The sequence below is a fragment of the Apodemus sylvaticus genome, chromosome 5 (assembly GCF_947179515.1).
Source record: "Apodemus sylvaticus chromosome 5, mApoSyl1.1, whole genome shotgun sequence".
In the NCBI taxonomy this organism is placed as follows: Eukaryota; Metazoa; Chordata; class Mammalia; order Rodentia; family Muridae; genus Apodemus; species Apodemus sylvaticus.
Window position 1 is genome coordinate 55196618 of NC_067476.1, and position 26479 is coordinate 55223096.

At 37.7% G+C, this 26479-nt stretch overlaps 1 protein-coding gene across 4 annotated transcripts in view; it reads left to right on the top strand.

Annotated features, from left to right (window-relative positions):
* Mtx2 (metaxin 2) overlaps positions 1 to 26479 on the top strand; it is a 90879-nt gene that overhangs the window by 41156 nt on the left and 23244 nt on the right. For 3 of the 4 annotated variants that reach the window (XM_052182742.1, XM_052182739.1, XM_052182740.1), the window contains exons 5-9: positions 5685 to 5761; positions 7138 to 7230; positions 7709 to 7747; positions 8142 to 8267; positions 9279 to 9355. In XM_052182742.1, the coding sequence (XP_052038702.1) occupies positions 5685 to 5761; positions 7138 to 7230; positions 7709 to 7747; positions 8142 to 8267; positions 9279 to 9355 (412 nt within the window). Of the gene's footprint in view, positions 1 to 5684; positions 5762 to 7137; positions 7231 to 7708; positions 7748 to 8141; positions 8268 to 9278; positions 9356 to 17181; positions 17615 to 26479 lie in introns of those variants that run through there. The other variant, XM_052182741.1, reaches the window with a different exon arrangement.

Here is a 26479-nt window from a genome sequence, read left to right on the forward strand (position 1 = left end):
AACTTTTAAAATTCTTTCTTTGTTTATTTAGTGTTTTGATTATTATGTGGTGAGAGGATTTTCTTTTCTGGTCTAATCTATTTTGTGTTCTGTAGGCTTCGTGTACATTTATGGCCATCTCTTTCTTTAAGTTAGGGAAGTTTTCTTCTATGATTTTGTTGAAGATGTTTTCTGGCCCCTTGAACTGGGATTCTTCACCCTCTTCTATTCCTGTTATTCTTAGGTTTGTCTTTTCATTGTGTCCTGAATTTCCCGAATATTCTGGCTTAGGAGCTTTTTACACTTTGTATTATCTTTGACAGGCATGTCGACATCTTCTATGATATCTTCTCTATACCAGAGATTGTCTCTTCTGTCTCTTTTATTCTGTTGGCAATGCTTGCATCTGTGGCTCCTGATCTCTTTCCTAAGTTGTCCATTTCCAGGGTTGCCTCAATCTGTGTGTTTTCTTTATTGTTTCTATTTCCATTTTTAGTTCTTGGACCATTTTGTTCAATTCCTTCACCTGCTTGATTGTATTTTCCTATATTTCTCTAAATAAATCCCTTAGGATTTCCTCTTTAAGGGCTTCTACCTGTTTGCCTGTGTTTTCTTCTATTTCTTTGAGGAAAATAGAAGAAATCCTCTTTAAAGGCCTCAATCATCTTCATGATATGGGATTTCAGATCATTATCTTGCTTTTCAGGCCTCTTAGGGTATCCAGAGCTTGTTGCAGTGGGAGAACTGGGTTCTGGTTGGTGCCAAATTGTACTGGGTTCTGTTGCTTATGATCTTGTGCTTGCCTCTCGCCATCTGGTTTCTCTGGTGTTACCCAGCCTGGTGGGTGTCTCTGATGGGAGTTAGCCTCTTTGGAGGCAGGAGGAGCTCTGTGGCTTGGGTTAGAACTGGTCTTCTGGGAGCCTGGCAGTGCTATCCCTGGTTAGGGTGGTCCTCCTATATCTCTGGTTAGAACAGTCCTGTAGTGTCTCCAGTTACTGCTGACCTGGGAGGCAGGCAGTCAGGCAGGCAGGCAGTGTCCCTGGTTACTGTAAACCTCCTGGGAGGCCTGATATGGTTTGCTGATCTAACCCAGGTGGAGGAGCAGACCAGAAGGAAGGTGGAGCTGAGGAGGGTGGGTAGGTTTCTTAACTGCTGGGCTATGTGGGTGTCCGAACTGGCATGGGTATTTGAGATTCTCACCTGTGTCCCTGGTTACTGTGGACCTCTGGGAGGCATGCTAGCTATTGGGTGTGGGAGGATATCAGGCCTGCTGATTTGGCCCAGTTGGAGAAGCAAACCAGAAGGCTGAATCTGTTTGTTATTCAACATACCTTAGTATCTTTCCTACAGAACAAGTAGAAGAAGGTGGCTCATGAAATAATGAAATTGTCACTGGATCTTAGTCACTGAAAATGACTCTTTTTTAACTTTCTCTTTTCTAGTGTCGTAAAGTACTTTTATTAAAGCTTCACTTTTTTAAATGATAAGGGTGATCTGTGTGTTATATGCTAGTAGATTTAAGCAATCAGGATAATCTTATGTGTTATATGCAAGTTGATTTAACTAGTGTTAAATAAGTAGGATTCAAATTAAAAACGTAATACCACAAAGCTAATTAAATGTTAAATATACACAGATTATTTTATTTATGGTTTTGCTGGAGCAATATTAACACAGAATCACTCCTTCATGAATAAGAGATTCTGTATAATTGATTAGTGTAAGTATGCTAGATTGCTCTTTTTTTTCCTTGTTTGAATTTTATTTGTTTGTTTGCTTTGGCCCTGTGCAACAGCTTTGGCTGTCCTGGAACTTGCTTTGTAGACTAGGCTGACCTGGAACTCACAGAGATCCCAAGTGTGGGATTAAAGGCATGTGCCACCACGCCTGGCTGCTATATTGCTATTTATGCGTATAAAATTTGTCAATCTCTTCATTTCAGTTTGGTGATTATTTAGGAATCACTTGTGTTTACTATTTTCTTTTTACCCTGCCCTTTTCTACTAAGAGAGCTATACTTCATCTTGTTTCAAATTAGTATTTCCTTTATGATGATTTGGAGTTATGAGTCCAAAATTTGCTTAAAAATCTGCTTGCTTGATATTCATTCATTCATTCATTTATTTATTTATTTATTTATTTATTTATAAATGTAAAGAGACTTGTGCTCACTGTCTGAGTAGCAATGTTCTGTTGCTATGAGGAGACACCATGACTATGGCAACTCTTACAAATTGCCATAAGCTTCACTTTTTTAAATGATAAGGGTGATCTGTGTGTTATATGCTAGTAGATTTAAGCAATCAGGATAATCTTATGTGTTATATGCAAGTTGATTTAACTAGTGTTAAATAAGTTAACTAGTTAAATAAGTTAACTAGTGTTAAATAAGGAAACTCTTACAAATTTCTCTTACAAGAAAACATTTAGTTGGTGCGGCTTACAGTTCAGAGGTTTAGTCCGTTATCATCACGGCAGGAAGCTTGGTGGCATGCAAGCAGACACAGTGCTGGAGAGTTCTACATTCGGATCTGTAGGAGCAGAGGAGTGAGTGAGCCACTGGAATAGTGAGCTTCTGAAACCTCAAAGCCCAGCCTCACTGACACGCTTCTTCCAACAAGGCCACACCTCCTAATACTACCGTGCCTTCTGAACCTATGAGCACTATTTTCATTCAAACCACCACACACAGTATTTATTTCTGGCTCTCTTGGCACTCTGTCTGTAGACCAGGCTAGCCATGAACTCATAGAGATCCATCTGTCTCTGCCTCTTGAGTGGTGGGATTAAAGGAGTGCACCACCACACTCAGCTTCTAATGGACTTTTAAAGCATAGAACATAGAAAACTTTTTGGCTAAGGGTTAGGAAGTCATTAATCCTGTAACTTTGTCCAGTTATTAACTATTTCCTTGGGAAGTTTTACTTCTCTTTGAACTTCAGTGACCTCCGGTGTTACATGAGTTTATTCAGATTAGATTACATCTAAATTTCTAGCTAACGTTCTCTCAATATACAAACTTACTTGACAATACATTATTGCTTTCTTTAGGGGGAAGTAATGGGAAGTAATTAGGGCTAGAGAGATGGCTCGATACTGAACTGTACACGTATGAGGCCCAGAATTCAGATCCCCCCACAAAAAACTGGGCCTTATAGCACCTGTCAGCAATCCCAGTGTTAGGAAACAGGCAAGGCAGTCTAGCTAATCATTGAGCTCTAAATCCAGTGAGAGACTACTTCAAAAATCAAAATAAGGTGGAGACTGATAGAAGAATGAAATAAGGTGGAGACTGATAGAAGAATGATAAAGGACAGCAATGTCAGCCTTTGGCCTCTGTACACACATGGGTGCATGGGTGAATGTACCAGTGTGAATACACACACATACACACTATAGAGTGTAGAGGAATTTTAATCTTCTTGGGTGCTCTGGCAAGAGATCACATCCAAAGACTACCTAAGTCTGTATAATGATACACTTTTAATCCATTTGGTTGGAATATAGACATGCCTTTAGTACACATCTTTAATATAAACAGTGACATCTAATTGGGGGGCAGACAAAGTGACTAATCAGAGAAAGATTTGACAGAATCAGATAAGATTTGCCCAACTCTCATGAGAACAGACAAGAAAGAGGCTACCTAAAAACAGTGCAGGGAGAGTGGTAGTGTTGAGTTCAGTTGAGGTCCTGTAGTTCCTGTCAGTTTATGCATTCAGTTCAGTTCTTGGAGTTCAGAGACTGAGCAATTTAATCAAAAGCAGAAAGAAGTCAATTTGAATTGGTCAGTTTGGAGAGGAGTTTGACCCAGAACAGCTGAGTTGAACCAGCCAGCCAGAGTTTAGAAAGGGTGACTTTATTCAACAGTAAGTCTCAGAGGCTGAAACATTCTAGGCCTAAGTTAGCAGACAGAGGCTGGAAGATGAAGCCATCAAGGTCTGGGCTTGCAGATTACATTGTACAGAGGCTAGAAGCTTACGGGCCTAGGCCTGGAGATAGTTACATAAAAATAACACTCTGTGTTCAGCCCAAGCCATGTATTCATAAAGCTTGGGTACAGCTCTCATCTCATCATGGAGGGAAATAAAAGGGAATTTTACAACACAACACAACACACATACACACACACCATGTCAAATAATACAAATCTTAAACATCATACTTTGTAATACCTAGTCTAGGCATGAAAGGGTTTTTTTTTCAAAATCTCAGATGACCTGTATTTATAGTAATAAGGATCTTTTCTAAGTCAAAATCAAACAATATAGCCTAATGTTTAGCCAGTGTTTACCCAGTTTAGATTCTCTTGCTCCTGTTTTATAAAGCAGTAGAAAGAATTCACCATTGGTAATAGGGACATACATGCCTTCCAAATAGTCTATTGAGTGTTGTGTTCCCAAAAGGCTTACCCTTTCTTTGTAGTGTTATCACATAGATGCAGATGAAGTTTTTATTGGTGCCAGGCACCTCATCCATTACCCTCAGGCTGACTAAGTCAGAGAGAAGTGAATATACTGAAAAGTAGCAGGAAGAAGCCTGCTGTTAGTATGAACTCTGGTTGAACTAAGTCTGACAGCAGGTTCTATCCTTTCACATTTGTAGTAGAGTAGCTTGCTATTTAGAGATGCTTTTCTTCTTTTGTCTCTAGTAATTGTATTGAACATTAATGTTTATAAAAATGTAATATTACTAATGTGACATTTACTTAGACACCAGTTTTCCCCCTCTTTCTCTCCTTCACTCCCTCTACTCAGATGTGAATCTAAGGCCTCCTGTATGCTGGTCAAACACTAGCCCTAATTTGACCTATGTCTCTTAGTGTTACCATTTTCATAAACTTACTGTTTTCTTCTTTTTTTTCTCTCATGTATTGGAAGCATAACTCAAATTAGCATACCCTCTAAGATAGTAAATTATTTGAGTCAAAGACATTAATGCATTGTTATGTGCTTAAAATAGTGGCTTCAGTGGGTATCAGATTTAAAAATTAGAATGTAGAAAGGAAATCTTTTGAAAACTTCATTTCCCAGAATCCAGGAGGCAGAGACCAGTGGATCTCTGGGAGTTTGAGGCCAATATGGTCTACATCGTGAGTTACAGGTCAGCCAAGACTACATAGTAAGACTCTGTTCAAACAAAACAAAATAAAACTATACTCTTTAGTGTAGATTGAGGTTTTGCAATGTACCAGGATGAGAAATCCCATTTAAAATTCTTTGAAACTTGTTAGTGATCTTGAACTAGTGTCCTATCCTGGTCCATGTAATATGTGTAGCTGAGTAATTATTACAGTGTTAGCTCTGAAATGAGAGGTGATTTCTTCGTATATCCTGCCAAGAACTCTAGAAATGAATCTACTTGTTTGCCCACATTTTAGTTCTTGAATTTTAAGAACGAGTGTTACTTTCTAGGCTGTCCTAGACCTTAGAATCCCCTCTGCCTCAGCTTCCTGAGTTCTGGGATTGTAGGCATGTGCTATTATGCTTGGTTCTTTTGTTTTGAAATTTATTGGCAATCATTGCTTAAAATTTGTAGACTTTAGCAGATGCTTCTGGCTTTAATTTGTAAAGTTATAATTTCATAATATTTATTTATAAATAAAGCATTTTTGAGTTTTCTTGTTAATTTTATTTATTTATTTTTACTAGCACAAACTTTTAATTTGCTGAAGCTGTTTTCTCACATCTTTTTGCCCTCAACAGGAAAAGTACCTTTTATTCATGTGGGAAATCAAGTAGTGTCAGAACTTGGCCCAATAGTCCAGTTTGTTAAAGCCAAGGTAAGAAAAAATACTGAATGCATTTGATTACAGTCACTTTTAAGTGATTTTTTTTCATATTTAGTGTTTCTTAATATCTTCATTGAGTTTTAAACTAGCTTTATAAAATGCTGATGTAAATTATTAGAAAATATTTCTAAACTGTAAGTTGAGTGGTTTTTCATAATATAAACCAATAGCAAAGATGTTGGTTATTTTTTTTTTTTTAAGAAAATGGCAGGTGTTTTCTAATAAAGGGTATGAGAATTTGTGTCATAAATGGAGCTTCTGAGTTCTTATTAAAGATCTGGTTGATCTTTGGGAAGGGAGATACAGGATCTGTTTTGAAGTTTAAAGTATTAAGTTACCTACTTGAGTGGTTCTGTTCATTGACTTAATTTAGATTTTAACAGTTAAGAAGCACTTCCATTAATGTTTATAGAAATGTTCTTTTGGACTTTTATGTAGCTAGAAAACCAGATCCTACTATTATGTGTTATTTTGTCCTTTAAAGTTGCCAATATATTTAAAAATGATTCTATATTAATGACTATACATAGATACACATCTTTAAAATTGTTACATGGTTTTCTGTTGTATTGCATGCATTATTTAGTATTTAATGGGCATTTGGATATAGACCATTTATTTTGTGAGTATTAAAATAAATTTACATAAACTTCTGTATACTTCTTTCATTAAGCTAATTCCTTCATGGGCATGGTACTCCATTCCTTTATTCCAGCACTTAGAAGTCATGTCTCTGTGAATTTGAGGCCAGATTGTTCTACATAGTGAATTGCAGACTAGCCAGGTCTACATATTAAGACATATTCTCAAACATAGCAAACAAGAAGATGAAGTCCTGAAAGTGTTACTGGGATAAGTTTGCATATACCTTTTAATAATATAGAGCAGACTGTCAAATTGAACTAAATAAAAACTATACCATTTTATGTGTCTGTCCACTTCTACAGTGTCTTAGAGAGTTTTGACATCATCTCTTTCCCCCTTTGATGTCTTTACTAACATTGGCTTTTGTTTTAATTTTTTCATTTTTGCCCATTTTATAAGTAACACATGTTTTGGTATTTCTTCTGTTTTTAAGGTTTATACCTGAAAAAATACAAGGCTTACTACCGATCATTTTGTTTTCTCCTTTATGAAATAATTCATTCTATAACTTTGTCTATTGAAAATATACTTATATAATGACCATACTACTTAGTAATGATTGAATATTAGGTATACTTTTATACACAATAATTTTGTTCAAAAAAGCGTTCTGGAAATGAATTCACTGGACATTTAGATATTGTTTATACTAGTAAGATAACTGAAAGATTTTTTTTATATTTAATACGATGCTCTTTTAAGTTTTTTTAAATTCCCTTTAGGGCCATTCTCTTAGTGATGGGTTGGATGAAGTCCAAAAAGCAGAAATGAAAGCCTACATGGAATTGGTCAACAATATGCTGCTGACTGCAGAGGTATACGAGGATAAGGCTTGAGAGAAATAGAATCTTGTATAATCTATACTCTCATATAAAACTTCCCTTATGGAGCTACTACAAAGTCATTGAGAAGTGGGATGGACTCTCAGGCTGGGGTGGCCATCTGAATTGTTTTATCATTATCTATAAACAAGTTTCTTGATATTTTCAGCTCCAGTTTTTCTGCTCGTAAGGAGTGAGTCTTGCCTGCTCACTGTTTTACTTTAGCCATTTGGAATTTACTTTAATAACCCCTGTAAACTAATGATGTTTAGATATATATTCTAAAAGTAAGAAATATTTTCTATAAAGTACTGCCAATGAATTTAATAATCCTGTGCAGTGAATTAGCCAAGAAGAAAAAACTCATATATTTGATTCACAAAGTTGACTTATTAGAAATTACTATGACAATAACTTTGACCCTTTTCTTTTCAGTATTTTAAAGTTTCAGTGACTGTTCCTTTGTTTCTAGTTGTATCTCCAGTGGTGTGATGAAGCTACAGTCGGGGAGGTGAGTGGTTCTGCAGCATTTATCTTAATTAAAATTTAATGAGAAAACACTTTTGCTCAGAATCGCAAGTCCCCGCTCATAAATGAAACATTGTGGTTTATACCATTAGTGAGACAGTTTTTCACTTACTTTAATTTTGCTTGCACATACATTTTAGGGAAGCTATGTGTCATTGTTTGATAGAACTGGTTGTAAAGTACATAAAGTTTATATATTTTTAAAGGGAATGGTTTAAAATTTTAATTTTTTATACTATAAGCTATATATTGGTTTTTTTTTTTCAGATTGCTTTATATATGTTCTCTGGAAATACATACTTTTAAAAATTCTGTTTCTAAAAATGCGGGTTTTTGTTTGTTTTAAGATTCTGCATTTAACAGTCTTCTTTCTTTAGATCACTATTGCTAGGTATGGCTCTCCTTACCCTTGGCCTCTGAACCACATTTTGGCCTATCAGAAGCAGTGGGAAATCAAGCGTAAGATGAAAGCTATTGGATGGGGTAACAAGACTCTGGACCAGGTCAGTACATACTGGAGTTTATAAAAGCTTCCATTCCTGTGCATCAAAGGTGACATATTTTACAAAAATAACTCCAATGTAATATTGTAACATCAACAGCAAAACACTTGCTATTATTTCTCTCCTGTGATGTAGTTTCATTTCTTTTATGAAACTTGCACATGTTTGCCTGTAAAGTATAAATGATAAAATTCTCTGAAATCCTGATACCTCTGAATTGCCTCTTTATGTGGAGAATATTTTTCTAGATGTCTTAGTAATACTGTCTTCTAATGGGATCATATTATGCCTACTATTCTGTAACTTGATTTTCCTCCCTCTAAACAGTATATTGTGGGAATATAATATAATTCTATAATATATAATATAATATAGTATATTTATGTCAATAAATAGCTATAAAGCAACAGAACTTAAAAAAATCTTTATTAAGTTTATTAAATACTTAATGTATCTTTTCAGGTGGGGCTTAAGTTTACTAAGGTATCAAAAAAATTTTTAAAAAATGTAAATTTTCAAGGTGGAATTTGAACATCTTTAAGCTAACTGATGTTCTTTTTGCCGCCGCCACCACCACCACCACCACCACCACCACCACCCCCACCACCCCCACTCCCTGATTTCTAGCCGGCTACTACAAGGGGGCTTAGCGAGGGATGTGGGTGGGGCACTTGCAACTTGTCATTTTTATAGGTTCACCTCCCCCCTTAAATGTGAACAAAATCACTGAATATGTGGACTCACATAAACATTGTTGAGAGAGTAAAATTTTGAGAGAAAAACTTACTTGTTAAATAGTCATCCTTATCAGTAACTAATGTGCTTGTATTTAATGGTCTTTCACTCTTAAATTCCCACTGATATCAAAAGCATTATTTATGCCATGTATGTGGTCTGTGGTCTTAAAAAGTGGAGTCTGTTTTTGTCATAAACTATGATACAAATAGTCTTATATACTTTTATTGCTTGGCTAATTTTGATATTTTTCTTTTTGATTCACTGCTTGTGTAGGTCTTGGAAGATGTAGACCAGTGCTGCCAAGCCCTTTCCCAAAGACTGGGAACACAACCATACTTCTTCAATAAGCAGTAGGTGTTTTATTGTTGTGATATGTCTTTGCTTCATACAGAGGTTACAGAAGTCTTGTATCACAAATTTTAAGGAAGCTCTTCTAACCCCACTCTTGTTGGTGGGGACTCATCTAGGGAAGGGCTCCAGCCCCTTTGACCCTGTTTTCCTATCATTGATGCTGGGAGCTTGCTGTCCATAGATTTTATCCTCAAGCAGCAGAACACATTACAGAGAAAAAATATATTAAAGACTTACTTTTAAATTTCATTTTTGTACTCATTAAATATTTATCCTTCCTTGGCTGTTAGACATAGTGCTGGCTCTGGGGAACTAGGAGTTCTAAAATTCAGCCTTTGTCATTTAGTTTTCTTAAGGTCAGTCTTATAAATCAATCAGTTCTATAACTGGACAAAGATTTTGATAGAGATAGTTCAGGGTGCTATGAGAAGTATAAATTGAATATTTTATATACAAAATAATAAATTTGTATATAAAATAAAAATCAAAAACCTTTCAAGTAGAAACCATGAACATGCTGCTAGCATAGGCTCAGTCTGTAATTAACGATGCCTGAGGACCAGGAGAGTCATGGAGAACAAGCAGTAGAGTCTTGTCAGATGGACAACAACTGTTTACCCTTTACAAGCTAGGAAAATATCCTTAAATATAAACATTAGGGACTAAAGATAAGATATGTATGTAAATTGGGTAATTAATATTCTATTAACAAGATTAAAATAAATGCTAATATAGACAAAGATTTTCCTTCATTAAAAATTATAATTTCAATATATTGAAAGTAGTTGTCAATTTTGTGATACAGTTTAAGATATATTAATGTTTTAATCTCAGTGGATTTTTTTGGGGGGGGGGGTTGGGTTTTTGGTTTTTTTTGAGACAGGGTTTCTCTGTGTAGTCCTGGCTGTCTTGGAACTCACTCTGTAGACCAGGCTGGCCTTGAACTCAGAAATCCGCCTGCCTTTCCCTACCTCCCAAGTGCTGGGATTAAAGGCGTGCGCCACCATCGCCAGGCCTCAGTGGCTTCCTTAAAAGGCTATCTTTTTATTGACTTATTACTGAAAAATAGATTCTTTAGGTTGATAATTTTTCTTTTCATGTGTTTTTATGTGTGGCGTGCATACATCTGAGTACACATGTGTTTGGGTGTGCATATACGTATAGGCATATGCCTGTGGGAGCCTGAGGTTGATGTCAGAAACCTTACTTTTCTGTTTTACTCTTTGAGGCAGGCTCTGTAGGATCTCTTTTTGTGTGTGCAGGCTTTGCCTGGTTTGTACCTGGTTCCTGCAGAGCCAGAAGAGGACATTGGATCACAGAATGCTAGAGTTACAGGCTGTTACCAGCTGTGATGTGGGTGCTGGGAACCAAACCTAGGCCCTTTAGAAGAGCATCGAGTACTCTTAACTACTGAGAGAGCCATCTCTCCAGCTCCAGTAATTCTTTTTAAAGCTTATTTTATTTTAAATTCTGTGTATATGATTGGGTGTATGAATGTGAGTGCAAGTGCTTGTGGAGGCTAGAACCCTGAATACCAGGTGACTGTGAGCTATGACGTGGCTTCTGGGAGCCAGACACATCTCCTCACAAAAGCAGATTGGCCCCTACTCAATAATTTATAAGGACTTTGTTTGCCATGATTTCTATTCGGAATAAACATCTTCTGTAGCCATGCCAAACATCTTTTATAGTAAAAATGAATATGGATGGTAATTTGGAAATATTTCAATTATATCATTTTTAACATGTAATGCAAATTACATATATATGTAATATATATATATATATATATATTTATAACTTGAGTTGTATGTATGTATGTATATATAGACATACATATATACATACATACAACTCAGGTTATATAAAATAATCTTACAGTAAAAATTAGAATTTGCTGATTTCCGAAGCAGGAAACCTATAGAATTCATTAAATCCTGAAAGCTATTTTTACTGGTTAGTCTCCAACACAAAGAAATACACCCAAATGTCAGTATTATGTAGTTCTTTTTCTTTTGATACTGAATTCTTAGTAGTTTGAAAGTTGAGAAGGGGATATATATTTTATTGTTTGAAGTGTGTTTTTCTTAATCAATGAGTTTTGTTGCACATGCTATTTTTTTGGAGAGGATAGGAAAATAATTTTTAGTTAAAGTCATTGTCAGATTGTTGGCAACTAGGGTTTTTTGGCATGTGATTTAGAGGAAAATTAAAGATGTTACTTTTGTTAATAAATTATATTTAGACCTACAAAAGATTGACATTTAGATAGTTGCAAAAGTAAGACATGCGTCTGATGTTTATTGGAATTTAAAAAGTAGGTATTCAAAAATTCTACCTTATGTGATGCTTAGCCAAATGTTTTTCATTAACGATTTTAATAATGATTTTATTAACAAATAATTATGATTGAGGGGTATATTTAATTTTTACTTGTGCCTAATCTTTTTTATTTAGTTTTTGGAGATAAGGCTACTATTGTGCAGCCCTGGAATCTGCTTTGTAGCTCAAATGCATGCTTGTTCTTGCTTAGTCTCCCAAGTGCTGGGATTGCCCCCCCAACACCCCCACCCCCACCCACTCTCGTGTGTGTCCCACTGCCTGGCTGCCCATCATTTAATCACTATTAGATGAAAGGAAAATACACTTAGGAAAAGGGAACTTGTAATTTTATTTTGTTATGGTAAAGCCTTTTCTCACTTCTTTATCTGTGGTGGGAGTCATTTCCTTGTGAGATACAGTATCTTAGCTAGGAAGACATTCACTTAAGAGAAATAGATTAGATTCTAAATTGGAGGCCTTGAATTCTACCTTTGGTTCTCACATATACTGAATGGTGACAGATTCTCCTTTTCTTTGTACCCTACTTTTGCTTTCTAATTTTGACTTAACTACTGAAGATGTCGAGAAAAGGCTTGTAAAGGAAACCAAGTGATTTTTGCTTGTTTTTAGAAAGAGAGGAAAAAGAAGTTGAGATCTTGCAGCAAGGACAGCAATTGAGAAAGAAGCCAGCAAGTTCTTTGATTTATGTGCCTTAGTAACAGCTTTGAAGCTCACTATTTTTGCGTGTGTGGTGGTATTTCTGGGAATATGAAGAGATAGCGAAATAAATAATTTTTGAAAAAAACATTAAGAGATACCTAGACAAAATTAATAATTTTGGAATAGTCTTAGATGATACTATAAAGGATATCAGAGAAAAAACAAAATAATAATAAATAAGAGAAAAAGAATGGGCAGGAGAAATATTTTAAGTAGAAAAGGTTAGAAAAATGTTCATGTTTTATAGCACCGTTTTCATTTTGATATTCAAATGAAAGACTAAATATCTAACCGAAATGATTCAAGATAAGGTAGCACTAGGACTTTAAGAATATATCATCCTAGAATATTTTTCTAATAAAAAGTCTGCAAACATAACAGCAATAATACATTTCAAGTATCTTAAAGATCATAGGAAGAGAATTTGTGCATGGGTGTACACACACTCATCCAAACCCACACATACCCATATCTCAGGCCACAAAGATCCCTTTAAGCACAAGAATGGAAAGTTTTTATTTTTTCCTTCATTGTATAACAAAGGAATTTGAGAGCAGGTACATGATGGATTGTGGCATGATTCCACAATATTGTAGAAGTGACAAGTAAACTTTGAAAATCTTCTTTACATTGATGTGTGTGCAGGGATCATACATGTGTGCTATGACATGTGTAATGTTCAGAGCACAGCTTTGGGGAGTCAGTTCTCATTTTACAGTGTGAGGCCTAGGGCTTGAGCTTGGATTGTCAGGCGTGGCAGCCATTGCCTTCACATGCTAGCCTTCTCTCTCACGGAAGTGTGCTGTTGCTTTGCAGCTGTCTTTAAAGAGCTGCAGGTTTTTCTGAATTTTTGCCTCTTTTGGGGGCAGTTACATTAATAGAATTGGCATTTTTATGATCGCCATTTTTATTGGCTATGATTTTATGAGTTTTAGGAAATTCATATAGTTACATAACCATTTAAATAAAGCATACTTTATTCAGAAAAATTAAATTATATTTATTTTTGTATCCCAGGGGTGGGTAGGGGGCATGACCGTGTGCTAGGGTGCAGGTGTGGAGGTCAGAGGTCAACCTGGAGAAGCTGATGTTTTACTTCTACCACATGGGTTCCTGCGCTAGAGCTCAGGTCATCAGGCTAGACAGCAAGTACCATAACCCTGCAGAACCATCATGCCAGTCTCACAAGTGTGCTTTCAAAAAAGGAATTGTGGGGCCAGGCAGTGCTGGCACATGCCTTTAATCCCAGTGCTTAGGAGGCAGAGGCAGGCGGATTTCTGAGTTCAAGGCCAGCCTGGTCTACAGAGTGAGTTCCAGGACAGCCAGGGCTACACAGAGTAAGCCCTGTCTCAAAAAACCAAAAAAAAAAAAAAAAAAAAAAGGAATTGTGGGAATTGATAATTTATAAAAATCAGAATCAGTTCATATGAGTCACTGAAATTTGTAAAGAGTGTAGGGCATGAGAGTGAATGCCTTTCATCTCAACACTTGGGAGTCAGGAGCAGGTGAATTTGTGTTTGAGGTTAAACTGGCTTATGTAGAAAGTTCCAGGCCAGCCAGGACTACATAAGGAGACATTGTCTTAAATTTTAAGGATTATAAGAAGTGTGCTTTGATAATGTGTTTGCTTTGTTTGGTTCTTTTTATCTAGCCTACTTACTTATAGGTGTTAAAAAGCAGCATCTGACACCATCAGTTCTGTATGGTCAGGTCCATTCAGCGCCTGTGGGGTTTATAAACAGATACGTAGAGCACATGGCATGTTGATCACTGAAGGGTACTTCTGACCACTGTCACTTGAGCACAGACTCCTTGACCTCCTTCAGAGCCTTCATTTATTAGTACAGAATGCCCAAGCCATGCAAGAAGTGAAGGGCGATTGACACTAAACCCAGAGTAAGAAAATAAGCCCCACTTGCAAGAGCTCTCTTCTTAAGATATGCGTCAGGGATGTAGGAAAGTTAGTGTTTGTAAAACTTCTAGTGAGGTGCCTTAACCCACATTTATCCACTTGTGTCCTTGTCTCTTTGTAAGGATCTACTTGTTATTGATTCTCTGCTTATGATGAAAAAATTATGATGCTATTAAGTCCAAGGATACTTGTGATTTAAAAAAAGGATGCTACCCTTTTTGACTGCCTTCTTTTTTTTTTTTTTTTTTGTCTTTTTTTTTATTTGATATAATTTATTTACATTTCAAATGATTTCCCCTTTTCTAGCCCCCCCCCACTCCCCGAAAGTCCCGTAAGCCCCCTTCTCTTCCCCTGTCCTCCCTCCCACCCCTTCCCAGTTCCCCGTTCTGGTTTTGCCAAATACTGTTTCACTGAGTCTTTCCAGAACCAGGGACCACTCCTGCTTTCTTCTTGTATCTCATTTGATGTGTGGATTATGTTTTGGGTATTCCAGTTTTCTAGGTTAATAACCACTTATTAGTGAGTGCATACCATGATTCACCTTTTGAGTCTGGGTTACCTCACTTAGTATGATGTTCTCTAGCTCCATCCATTTGCCTAAGAATTTCATGAATTCATTGTTTCTAATGGCTGAATAGTACTCCATTGTGTAGATATACCACATTTTTTGTATCCACTCTTCTGTTGAGGGATACCTGGGTTCTTTCCAGCATCTGGCAATTATAAATAGGGCTGCTATGAACATAGTAGAGCATGTATCCTTATTACATGGTGGGGAATCCTCTGGGTATATGCCCAGGAGTGGTATAGCAGGATCTTCTGGAAGTGAGGTGCCCAGTTTTCGGAGGAACCGCCAGACTGATTTCCAGAGTGGTTGTACCAATTTGCAACCCCACCAGCAGTGGAGGAGTGTTCCTCTTTCTCCGCACCCTCTCCAACACCTGCTGTCTCCTGAATTTTTAATCTTAGCCATTCTGACTGGTGTAAGATGAAATCTTAGGGTTGTTTTGATTTGCATTTCCCTAATGACTAATGAAGTGGAGCATTTTTTAAGATGCTTCTCCACCATCCGAAGTTCTTCAGGTGAGAATTCTTTGTTTAACTCTGTACCCCATTTTTTAATAGGGTTGTTCGGTTTTCTGGAGTCTAACTTCTTGAGTTCTTTATATATATTGGATATTAGCCCTCTATCTGATGTAGGATTGGTGAAGATCTTTTCCCAATTTGTTGGTTGCCGATCTGTCCTCTTGATGGTGTCCTTTGCCTTACAGAAACTCTGTAACCTTATGAGGTCCCATTTGTCAATTCTTGCTCTTAGAGCATACGCTATTGGTGTTCTGTTCAGAAACTTTCTCCCTGTACCGATGTCCTCAAGGGTCTTCCCCAGTTTCTTTTCTATTAGCTTCAGAGTGTCTGGCTTTATGTGGAGGTCCTTGATCCATTTGGATTTGAGCTTAGTACAAGGAGACAAGGATGGATCAATTCGCATTCTTCTGCATGCTGACCTCCAGTTGAACCAGCACCATTTGTTGAAAAGGCTATCTTTTTTCCATTGGATGTTTTCAGCCTCTTTGTCGAGGATCAAGTGGCCATAGGTGTGTGGGTTCATTTCTGGATCTTCAATCCTGTTCCATTGATCCTCCTGCCTGTCACTGTACCAATACCATGCAGTTTTTAACACTATTGCTCTGTAGTATTGCTTGAGGTCAGGGATACTGATTCCCCCAGATTTTCTTTTGTTGCTGAGAATAGTTTTAGCTATCCTGGGTTTTTTGTTGTTCCAGATGAATTTGATAATTGCTCTTTCTAACTCTGTGAAGAATTGAGTTGGGATTTTGATGGGTATTGCATTGAATCTGTATAGTGCTTTAGGCAAAATGGCCATTTTAACTATATTGATTCTACCGATCCATGAGCATGGGAGGTTTTCCCATTTTTTGAGGTCTTCTTCCATTTCCTTCTTCAGAGTCTTGAAGTTCTTGCCATACAGATCTTTCGCATGTTTGGTAAGAGTCACCCCAAGATACTTTATACTGTTTGTGGCTATTGTGAAGGGGGTCATTTCCCTAATTTCTTTCTCAGCCTGCTTATCCTTTGAGTATAGGAAGGCCACTGATTTGCTTGAGTTGATTTTGTAACCTGCCACTTTGCTGAAGTTGTTTATCAGCTGTAGGAGCTCTCTAGTGGAGTTCTTTGGGTCACTTAGGTAGACGATCATGTCGTCTGCAAATAATGATAGTTTGACTTCCTCCTTTCCAATTTGTATCCCTTTGACCTCCTTATGTTGTCGAATTGCCCGAGCTAGTACCTCAAGTACAATATTGAAAAGATAAGGAGAAAGGGGGCAGCCTTGTTTGACTGCCTTCTTAAACATGACCACGGGTTGCACATTTTCACTTTATTTTCAGATATGAATTTGCTGTATAGTCCATGATCATCTTGAGGTCACAGTATTACTGAGCTGCGCCTGAGTATGGCAGTTACAGGCATGTGCCATGTGGTCATGGCCGGCCTCCTCCCTCTCTCTCTCTCTCTCTCTCTCTCTCTCTGTGTGTGTGTTTCTTTTTCTTTTCTTTCCTTTTTTACTAGCATAGTTTCTGGCACACTGGAAACCTTCTGTATTCATTTGATTATTAAAATAATGAGTGTACTAATATATAGTATATATATAATTTAATACATTTAATTAATCAAATCATAGTTTTCTTTTTTCATGTTCTAAAATGAAAAAGATTCTGTCAAGTTGTGGGAGGATTTGTTTTTATGACTTTTTTCTTTTAAACTGATGAATAAAATGTTTTTAAAAATAGGATGCTTCCCACCTTTAGAATGAGGTACCTCTCATGGATCTCATCTTTACTTTTATTTTAGACCTACTGAACTTGACGCTCTGGTTTTTGGCCATTTGTACACCATTCTTACCACACAGTTGACCAGTGATGAACTTTCTGAGAAGGTGAAAAACTATAGCAACCTCCTTGCTTTCTGTAGAAGAATTGAACAGCACTACTTTGAAGACCGGGGTAAAGGCAGGTTGTCTTAGAGTTGTATGCCAATTAGGTATTTTAAAAATCTAACTTTTGAAATATGTATTACTTGAACAATATGGTAGTAGTTGCAGGATCTCAAAACCAAAAACACTGTTTTTTGAAACCTCAAAAAATTGCATAATGTCATATACGTGTTCTTTGTACTGTTGTTTGTGTACATTTTCATTTTGAATTGTTTGATTTGTTACATTATGTTCTATAGCTTGACATTTTCTTTCTTTATGAGCATATAAAAATAAACCTTAAGCAACTGAGTTTGTTTCATTTACTTTGATCTTTTTGGCTACTCACTGACCTTAGTACATGTGGAACAGTTCTCTAAGGAAGATAGTTGACATATGAGACTACTAAGGACGTGGTGAAACTGAGCACAGGAGAAAAGGTATGTGAAAGTATGTGAAAAGGTACACTGAGGAAGTGTGCCAGTGGTCATCCAGTGAGATGCAGACTGAACATCCTTAACACCTAATTTAAATTACATTAACCAGTTTTTCATTAGGGCTGGGATGGGTTGAAAGAACTATATTATGGAGATGAGCACATCTCGATAGTACTTTTTCTTTTGTTTTTCTTTTTGGTAAAGAACAGGTAGTTTTTAAAGGAGTATTGATTGGAATTCATATGCAAACACTAAGGATTATAGATTGTCTCAGATTTTCCAATGTTTTCTGCCATTACACTTAGTGATACTGTGAGGAATCAGATCTGTTACCAGTATGCTGAGAGGTTCAGTTATTTGGTACTGCCTTTTTGTCCTTTATGAAGCCTTAACTCACTTAATCTTCACAGAACACTTAATGTAATGATTATCTCCAGTTTACAGAAGGAAATGGAGACACAAACAATAATTAAAACAATTTCATACATGTATACAAATATTTTAGTCACATCCATCCCCGCTGCTCCCAGGACCTCCCACCCTCTCCCCTCATGTCTCATCTCCCCCAACTTCCTATGTTTAAAGAATTACAAAGTTTTTACAACCTATATCAAATTGCTCATGTGTGGGGGGCAACCTACCATCTGCTCCCCTCTTCCCTCAGCAGCCATTAACTGCATGGGCTTCTCGGTGGGGAGGGGCACAGGGAGGAACCCCTCTCCCCTCCATGCTGACAGAGTCTTCTCATCATTTGTGTTTCATCTCCAAATTAACACTTTTTTCTCCTTTGAGACAGGGCTTCTCTCTGTAGTCCAGGCTCGCCTCAAACTCAGAGATCCACCTGCCTCTGCCTCCTTTATGTCAGTATTAAAGATGTGTGCCACCACTGCCAGACTTCAAGCTAAAACTTTTTCATCTTTCCATCCTATAGAGTGAAGAAAAAAAAAACCAATGCCTTCCTGTGCAGCTTTGGCTGGAACTCACAGAGACTAGTCTGCCTCTGTCCCTAGAGTGCTGGGGTTATAGGCCTTTGCCGCTACTTCAGTTTTGTTGTTGTTTTGTGTGAGTCCTTGTCTGCATGTTTGTATGTATACTATGTGGTATACATACCTGGGACCCTCCGAGGTCAGATCCACTAACTGAAGTTACAGGCAGTTGTGAGCTGCGGTATGGTGTTGGGGGTGAACCGGAGAACAGCAGCTACTTTTAACCACTGAGTCCTCCCTAAAGTGTTTATTTTAGTCCATTCAGCAAACAGCCGTGGTTGTGTTGTGTAAAGTAAGTACTCTGGAGAGAGCAAGCACTGTGTGAAATTTAAATCAAAATTAATCCATAGTAACAACTCTGGTTGCCTGGAGCCACATTTCTTATTTTTAATGGGCTAAATGCAGAGGGGTATGTTTTTGGAGGTTAATGGGAATTTATTTTGATTCTAATGTTTGTAAGGTATATATATTTTTTAAGCTACATTTTATTGTATGTAAATTACAGCCCAATAAAGTTTAATTAAATAAATAATTCTCTTTTGTTCTCTGAATCATAGAAAATAGAGAGATTTTACTTTTAAAGCCTTGTGGGTAGCTCAGGCTAGTGCTAAGACTTAAGGATTCTTGAGTACTAGTTACACTTGGTTACTCATCTAGGTCTCCTTGAATACTGGTTACACTTGGTTATTCATCTAGGTCTCCTTGAGTACTAGTTACACGTGGTTATTCATCTAGGTCTCCTTGAGTACTAGTTACACGTGGTTATTCATCTAGGTCTCCTTGAGTACTAGTTACACTTGGTTATTCATCTAGGTCTCCTTGAGTACTAGTTACACTTGGTTATTCATCTAAGTCTCCTTGAGTACTAGTTACACTTGGTTATTCATCTAGGTCTCCTTGAGTACTAGTTACACTTGGTTATTCATCTAGGTCTCCTTGAGTACTAGTTACACTTGGTTATTCATCTAGGTCTCCTTGAGTACTAGTTACACTTGGTTATTCATCTAAGTCTCCTTGAATACTAGTTACACTTGGTTATTCATCTAGGTCTCCTTGAGTACTCGTTACACTTGGTTATTCATCTAGGTCTCCTTGAGTACTAGTTACACTTGGTTATTCATCTAGGTCTCCTTGAGTACTCGTTACACTTGGTTATTCATCTAGGTCTTCTGTCCTCCTAGTGTAAGAAAACAGTCTACTAAATGAGCTCGAGCCTGAGGTTACTCACTGTTATGCTTTTCAATACCTGGCTAGTGAGCGCTGCTTCTTGGTTTAGATTGTTTCTTTTTTCACTTTAGATTCTGGTCAAACCTGACACCCAACCCAGGTGTGAGTCCCCTGTACCTGTTTGCTTGTCTCTTATACCACTGTGCAATTTTCAAGTGATTTGATGCTATACCACATATTGCTTTTTAGATAAAGTAAAGCAGTTTTTAGTTGAAGAAGTCAGTACCTAGTCTGTGGTTCTTGCGAATGTCTGCTTGTGGTCATAACAGCTTCATCCACATCGCCAGTATGCCTTGGTCTTGTTGCCCTGTGTCTCTCCGTGTAGGCTCTAGTCACACACTCAGTCAGAAAGGTGTTAGTAGTGGGAGCTCTGCCTTGTTAGAACTCATCCATCTGTGTAACGGCATTAAAATAGAAACGTTAGAATAAAGCTGCTTGTCTGTGAAACCTGTCGCGGGCCACGTTCAGATGATTGACTCCCTTCACAAACCCATTGACTTGACTTGGTACTAAAACTGTGAAGTACCAGTGGGCATGGTGGTTTAATTCTAACACTCAAGAGACAGAGGCAGATAGATCTCTGTGAGTACAGGGCCACCCTTTTCTACATGGTGTGTGTCAGGGCATCCAGGGTTAGTCAGTGAGATCCCATCTCAAAACAAAACAAAACAAAACAAAACAAAAAAACCCCAAGGCAATATAAAGGAGTTTGTTGAAGAGGCAAGGGCGCTTTCTCTTCTGCGTTTGCCCTCTGCCTGACTAAAGACCACTGGTGCTTAAGTTGTATCTAGTGCTAAACAACAGTAATAAAGTTGATGGCATCATGTGGCTTTAGTTATTGGCCATTGTGAACAGCTTTGCTTTTTACCAGTAGCAAATGCTAACTTTGCTGTGGCTTTGAGCAAAACTACATTTGTACGCTGATTGCAGTGTTTCAGAAGTAACGAGAGAATGTGTGTAGCTCCCAAATGACCCGTTACAGTGTCTAATACTTGGGTAAGAATTCCATTTTCTCATTTATTCTTCAGTCACTCACCCATTTAATATATATTTAAATGTAGGCAGAAGTGAGTTGGTGGTTTTCTTTTCTCCAAAAGTACTTAGAACTGAGTGTTAGGAGCAGGAGCACCCAGCACTGGGACCGCAGAGGCGAAGATTGCTGAGATGGGCTTAATGAAGCCTCAGAGGATCAGCTGGGCTGTGGGCAAACGCCTCATTTCCTGTGGATGTCCCCCTCACAAGTGGAGCAGCGTGTCCGCAGTCCTCACAATTATCGCCCACTTGTTCTGTGGGTCTCAAGTTGGGTTTTCTTTTTTTTTTCCCTTGCATTAGTCAGGTTGAAGGATTCATGGTATTAATCACGAGTGAAGTTGTTATTTATCACCTGCTGGGTGAGAAATAATAATTTTGGCAGGAGTGGGGCAGCAGGCCAGAGGTACCAAATTAAGTAAAACATCTAAACACTAGCAAGGATCATTTCTCTGATTAATGAATTGTTACAAAGAAAAAGCGCTACTCATTATCTGGTCTCACCAATACAGAATGGGGCATGTAAGAGGAAATGGCCAACTTGCTCAGGCCAGCTTTTGTTTGTTTCATTATTTCCCCCTTCTACAGAACTGTGCTGCAGTCACACCAGCTATTGGTTTTCTTTGTTGCCAAAGTACAGAAATGGGAAAATAACTTGTTTAAATATTACATTAGAAAATATTAAGATGGTTATTGAAACAATGATTTTTTTTTTTTGAGACAATGTCTTAGTGTATCCTTGGCTGGTCTAGACCTCTCTGTAGACCAGGTTGGCCTTGAACTCCAAGAATTCACTTGCCTTACTGGGATTAAAGGTGTGCACCACCACAAATGGCCCAAAATTATGCCTTTTTTTTGGTAACTTGAAATATTAAAATGATTTTTGAAATTGGATAGGTGAATCACCTTTAAAATGTTTAGTGACCTCAGCTGCATAGAAATCACCCCACACCTGTTAATTGATTGGGCGAAGAAGGACTTTTTACATAGAGGGCAAGTTCTTTCCACTCAGCTTTCTTTTGCTAAGTTTTTTTTCACTAAGTTTTGCAAGATAGCCTTGAACTCACTGTGGATCCCAGGCTGAATTTGAATTTAGAATCCTCCTGCCTCAGGTCTTACATAGCTGGAATTACAAGCATGTGCCAAGGCCCAGCTAGGTTAAAATATTATCTAAAAATGCTAACATGTTTACTATTTCTGTTCACTATTTCTGCTGAGTACCCCATTGATGAAGAAGGGCCTACTTTAAAAGGGGTGGGTTTTCATTTGTGGGTTGTTTTTGTTTCTTTTTTGACAATTTCAAAATAGGAAAGTTTGTTTCACTCTGATTCCTCAAGAAATGTTTACATTGTAGTGATAATTCATGATGGGAATGACAAGGAGTGGTTCTATCCTGCCTTAAGTAACTAAAGAAATCTGATGGAATAGCTGAAGTAAAGGTTTCAAGACCCTGAACAAGATCCTTCCCTTGAGGGAAACAGCCCTGAGCTTCAGCTAAAGAGCATTTCTAGGCTACCCAGAGAGGATGAGAACCCAAGCAGAAGCCAGCAGTCTCCCCAAGTTGAGGATTTATTTACATAGCAGAGTCTTGGAGGGAAGACATCTGCACAGAGAACTCTGGAGGTCTGTCGGGTTTTCTTTTCATCTTCTACCAAGTGTTGCCTGTACCATGCATATGGAGAAACAAACCACCTGGGATCCAGCAAAGAACTCTGGGGAAAATCGAGCAGAACAGTCTTGTTCTCACAGAAGGCTGCACATGGTCTTGAGTTCCTGCTAGAGAGAGTAGAAAGACCACCGACATTAGGGTGTCTTATAGAGGCTTCAGAAGGATAGCCTTCCCTTAGTGTTCCATGCGGATAGACGAGGAAGAGTGGGTTATTGTGTATTGTCACATATGAAGACCCCAGTGCCTCAGACATTAACATATGATTAACCATTAGCTAGCTGAAACCAGTATGTCCAGAAACTACCAGTCTCAGCTTCCCCTTATCAGACAACTGCAACCCCAGACTGTTGCCCTACAGATATACTGGGATTAGGTTTCTGATTCAGCTAATGCTCTGAGTTAGATATTGGCGTGTCTCCATCAGAACAAGATTCACCCAATCCCATCTTTTCTCTATACGTGTCTATGTTTCTAAATTTCCCAGCATTCTAAGTTAGTCCCTAAACTGTGTAGCTCATGGTAGTTAGGACCTAATTAGCTCTCTACTAATGGCTGAATAGACCCACTAATCAAAACGGGATGGGGTGGAGAATAGATTCCAAGTAACATTTCAAACAAAGCCTTGAATTAGTTAAGGAACATAAAAATCTCTAGTACTCAATAATACAAAATTCTGTGTCTAGAATCCAGTGAGAAAAAAAAGGCAAAATTTACAAGGAAACAGGAGAAAAATCAGTTGGTAAGACTAGGCCTAGAAATGGCACAGTTAGACAAGGCCATGCAGTGATCATACTTCATATGTTCGGGAAGGTAAACGGAGTATTGTTAAAACATCTTAGATACAGGACCTTGAACATGTGCTAAGGACTAAATACAAAGAAATCAGGATTGTACAGTTATTGCTTTTCAGGAAGTGTATTTTAATAAGTATTGAAAGTCTTGAAAAATTGTATTTTCAAACGAGAAGAAAATCCTGAATGACATATTCATTTACTAAACTTTAATGTTGCATTAGAAATTACCTTGTGATTTTTATATCATGTATCTCTCTCTCTCTCTCTATGTGTGTGTGTGTGTGTGTGTGTGTGTGTGTGTATAGTTATAGTTATATATGGGAATAAACTGTTTCCTTTTTTATTTGGTACTTTGTTAAAGCTTTATAATGCATCTGATAATTTCTGTAGATTAATAACATTTCTGCTTCCTGTGGTCTTTAATAGTAGTTATAGAATATTATTTCCATGCACACCCAATCAGAACACAATGTATCAAATGAGACCTTCACTTCAGAAATAGTCCAGGAAAAAGAGTGACTTTATTTTAAGCTCCTTTGACAATGATTAACATAGAAGATTATATATAGTACTTTAAGTAACTAACTTAAAAAAAAAAATCAAGTCAAAAGCATCTTTAATAGAAGGGTCATCAAAGATGTCTGTATTTTGGTCTCCTGTTACAGTGCCAGGGTTGAAACCACAAGTATGAAAACTGTTGACTAACGAAACTCAGCTAGTACTTCTAAGAACTGAGAATTGAGCTGCTGCGTGATCCATTTATACTTTCCCGGGGTATATTCCTGAAGGAATCCAAGTCAGGATATAATAAAGATACTGCAAATTTGTGACCAAGTGACCAAAAGTGGCAGCAAATGTCATGGATAGCTAAAGCAATGTAGTTGACAAAATTTCTCTGAAATGGCCATGGAAGATGAATTTAGAAGTGTAAATTTGAACTAGATTACAAAGGGCTTTAAGTGATTTAGACCTGTAGGCAGCACATGTTTGGTTTAGATAAACCTGTGGTAGAAGCTTAAACATATCAGACAGCTCATATCCCTCTCCGAGTCAGAGCCTTCTCATTTACAGAGTGGAAATCTTAATACTGATTCTGTCCACTCACTACCTCAGTGTAAAGAGCAAATGGATATTGTGGAGGATGAAGTGCTCCAGAAACTCCAGTGTTATTTTTATTGGAGAATAGAATATGATGACTTGACTGGCTCTTAAGCAAGAAGTAGTGTACAGTACACCACCTGTAACCAACTGATAGACAGACAGACAGACAGAGGTCATTCTATTAAGCTTATGTAGCAAGTGCCTGAATCAGGAAGATATAAAGAAAAAAGAATATAGAGGGGCCAGTTCTGAGAAAAGTTTGGAAGGAAAGGCTAACAGATGAAAGGTCATTGGATGTGATGTAAAGATGGGGTCCAGAGAGAAAATGAAGGACATTTTGAGAGATTAGGACATCAGTTTTGGGTGTGTTGAGTTGGACAGACAACGGGAAGTCTCCACAAGAGTTTTAATTAGCACTGATTTTTCATAGTCCAATAAAGTTGCCCAGAAATCTTCTGCAAATCTTCTGCAATATAACAGATATTCAGTAACCATGTACTTGGTACTTTAAGGCTGTAAAAGAACAAAGGGCCTGGAAGGGGGCAGCCTTGACAATGCTCATTTTATAACATGTAAATTGAGCTTGTCAGGCTAAGCTCCTAGGGGGTTGCTGCCCACATCATACAAACTCCCTAAATCTAATTTCACAAAACCTACCACGCTCATTTTCCTTCTAATTTTATTGTTAACATATGTATGCTCCATTTTTTCCATTTTGTCATTAATTGAAAGAGTAACAGGTAATCACAAATGGCAAATATGGATGGGAATTTTGTTAACTGCCTTTTTCTTTTTATTTTATTTTATTCGATATATTTTTTATGTACCTTTCAAATGATTTCCCCTTTTCTGGCCCCCCACTCCCAGAAAGTCCCCCCAAAAAGTGCTATTAATTGAACTCAGAGCTTCACGTGTGCCAGACAGACATTCTACCATCTAGCTCTGGACCTGCCGGTCACCTGTTATTTTCAATTGTGTGTGTTTAATTTCTGAAAATGGTGTTGAAACACCAAGACACCTTAAATGGCTCTGGATCCCAAAGCAAACCTGGTCAGATGTGTTTGTTTTTTTAGAATACTTAAGTTTTTTTTATTTTAATTTAACTTTTTCCCTTTTTTTACAGTTTTGTGTATATAAATGCGGTCTTTATTCTTCTCCCCTACCTTCTCTTCTTTTCCCTTCTTCACCTTCTTCCTATAGATCTCCCCTCCCTTTTTTTTTTTTTTTTTTTTTTTTTTTTACATTTGTGCTTTTTGTTTTGTTTTACGACCTTTGATTTTAAACAGGAAGCTCTGTGTAAATGAAACCATCCTTTGGAGCCTGGTGGACTCACTGTTCTACAATGAAAGCCTCTTTCTGCCTGCAGTTGGCTGCTGACAGACCTAGACTTGGGCGCAGGCGCAGTGCAGGCAGCGGAACCTGCTGGGGGATCCTACCTGCCATGGCTGTATTGGGCATTGAAGCTAGCATTTAGTCTCTTTTCCCTCTCTGTTGGCTCTTACATTCTTTCCGCTCTCTTCCCTAGCACCCCCCCTCCCCCCATTCCCCCACTCCTCTCCCCTCGGGCAGTCAGGCAAGAGGGAGCGGTATGGATGTCTTGTTGAGGGCTGGGCACTACGCCATCATTTATTCTAAGCATGTTGAACACCCATAAAGCATCTGCATTTGCCACCTTCCACTGTCTGCATCCAGAGCTGGAGGTGCCAGTTTTGGTTTAAAACATACTTTTGAATTAAAATTAGAGACTCGGACCAATCTTCAAAATCCATATTTGGAAACTATTTTAAAGTCTGAATATGTTCAGTGGCAGAGGAGGAGAATTAAATACCACACATCTTCATCTAGGGAGTTTATGTCCATGTGAATTTTATAGTAAAACAAACCCGTCTGCTTCTGATTAATTTATACTCCACCCAGAAAAATGACTTTGTGGA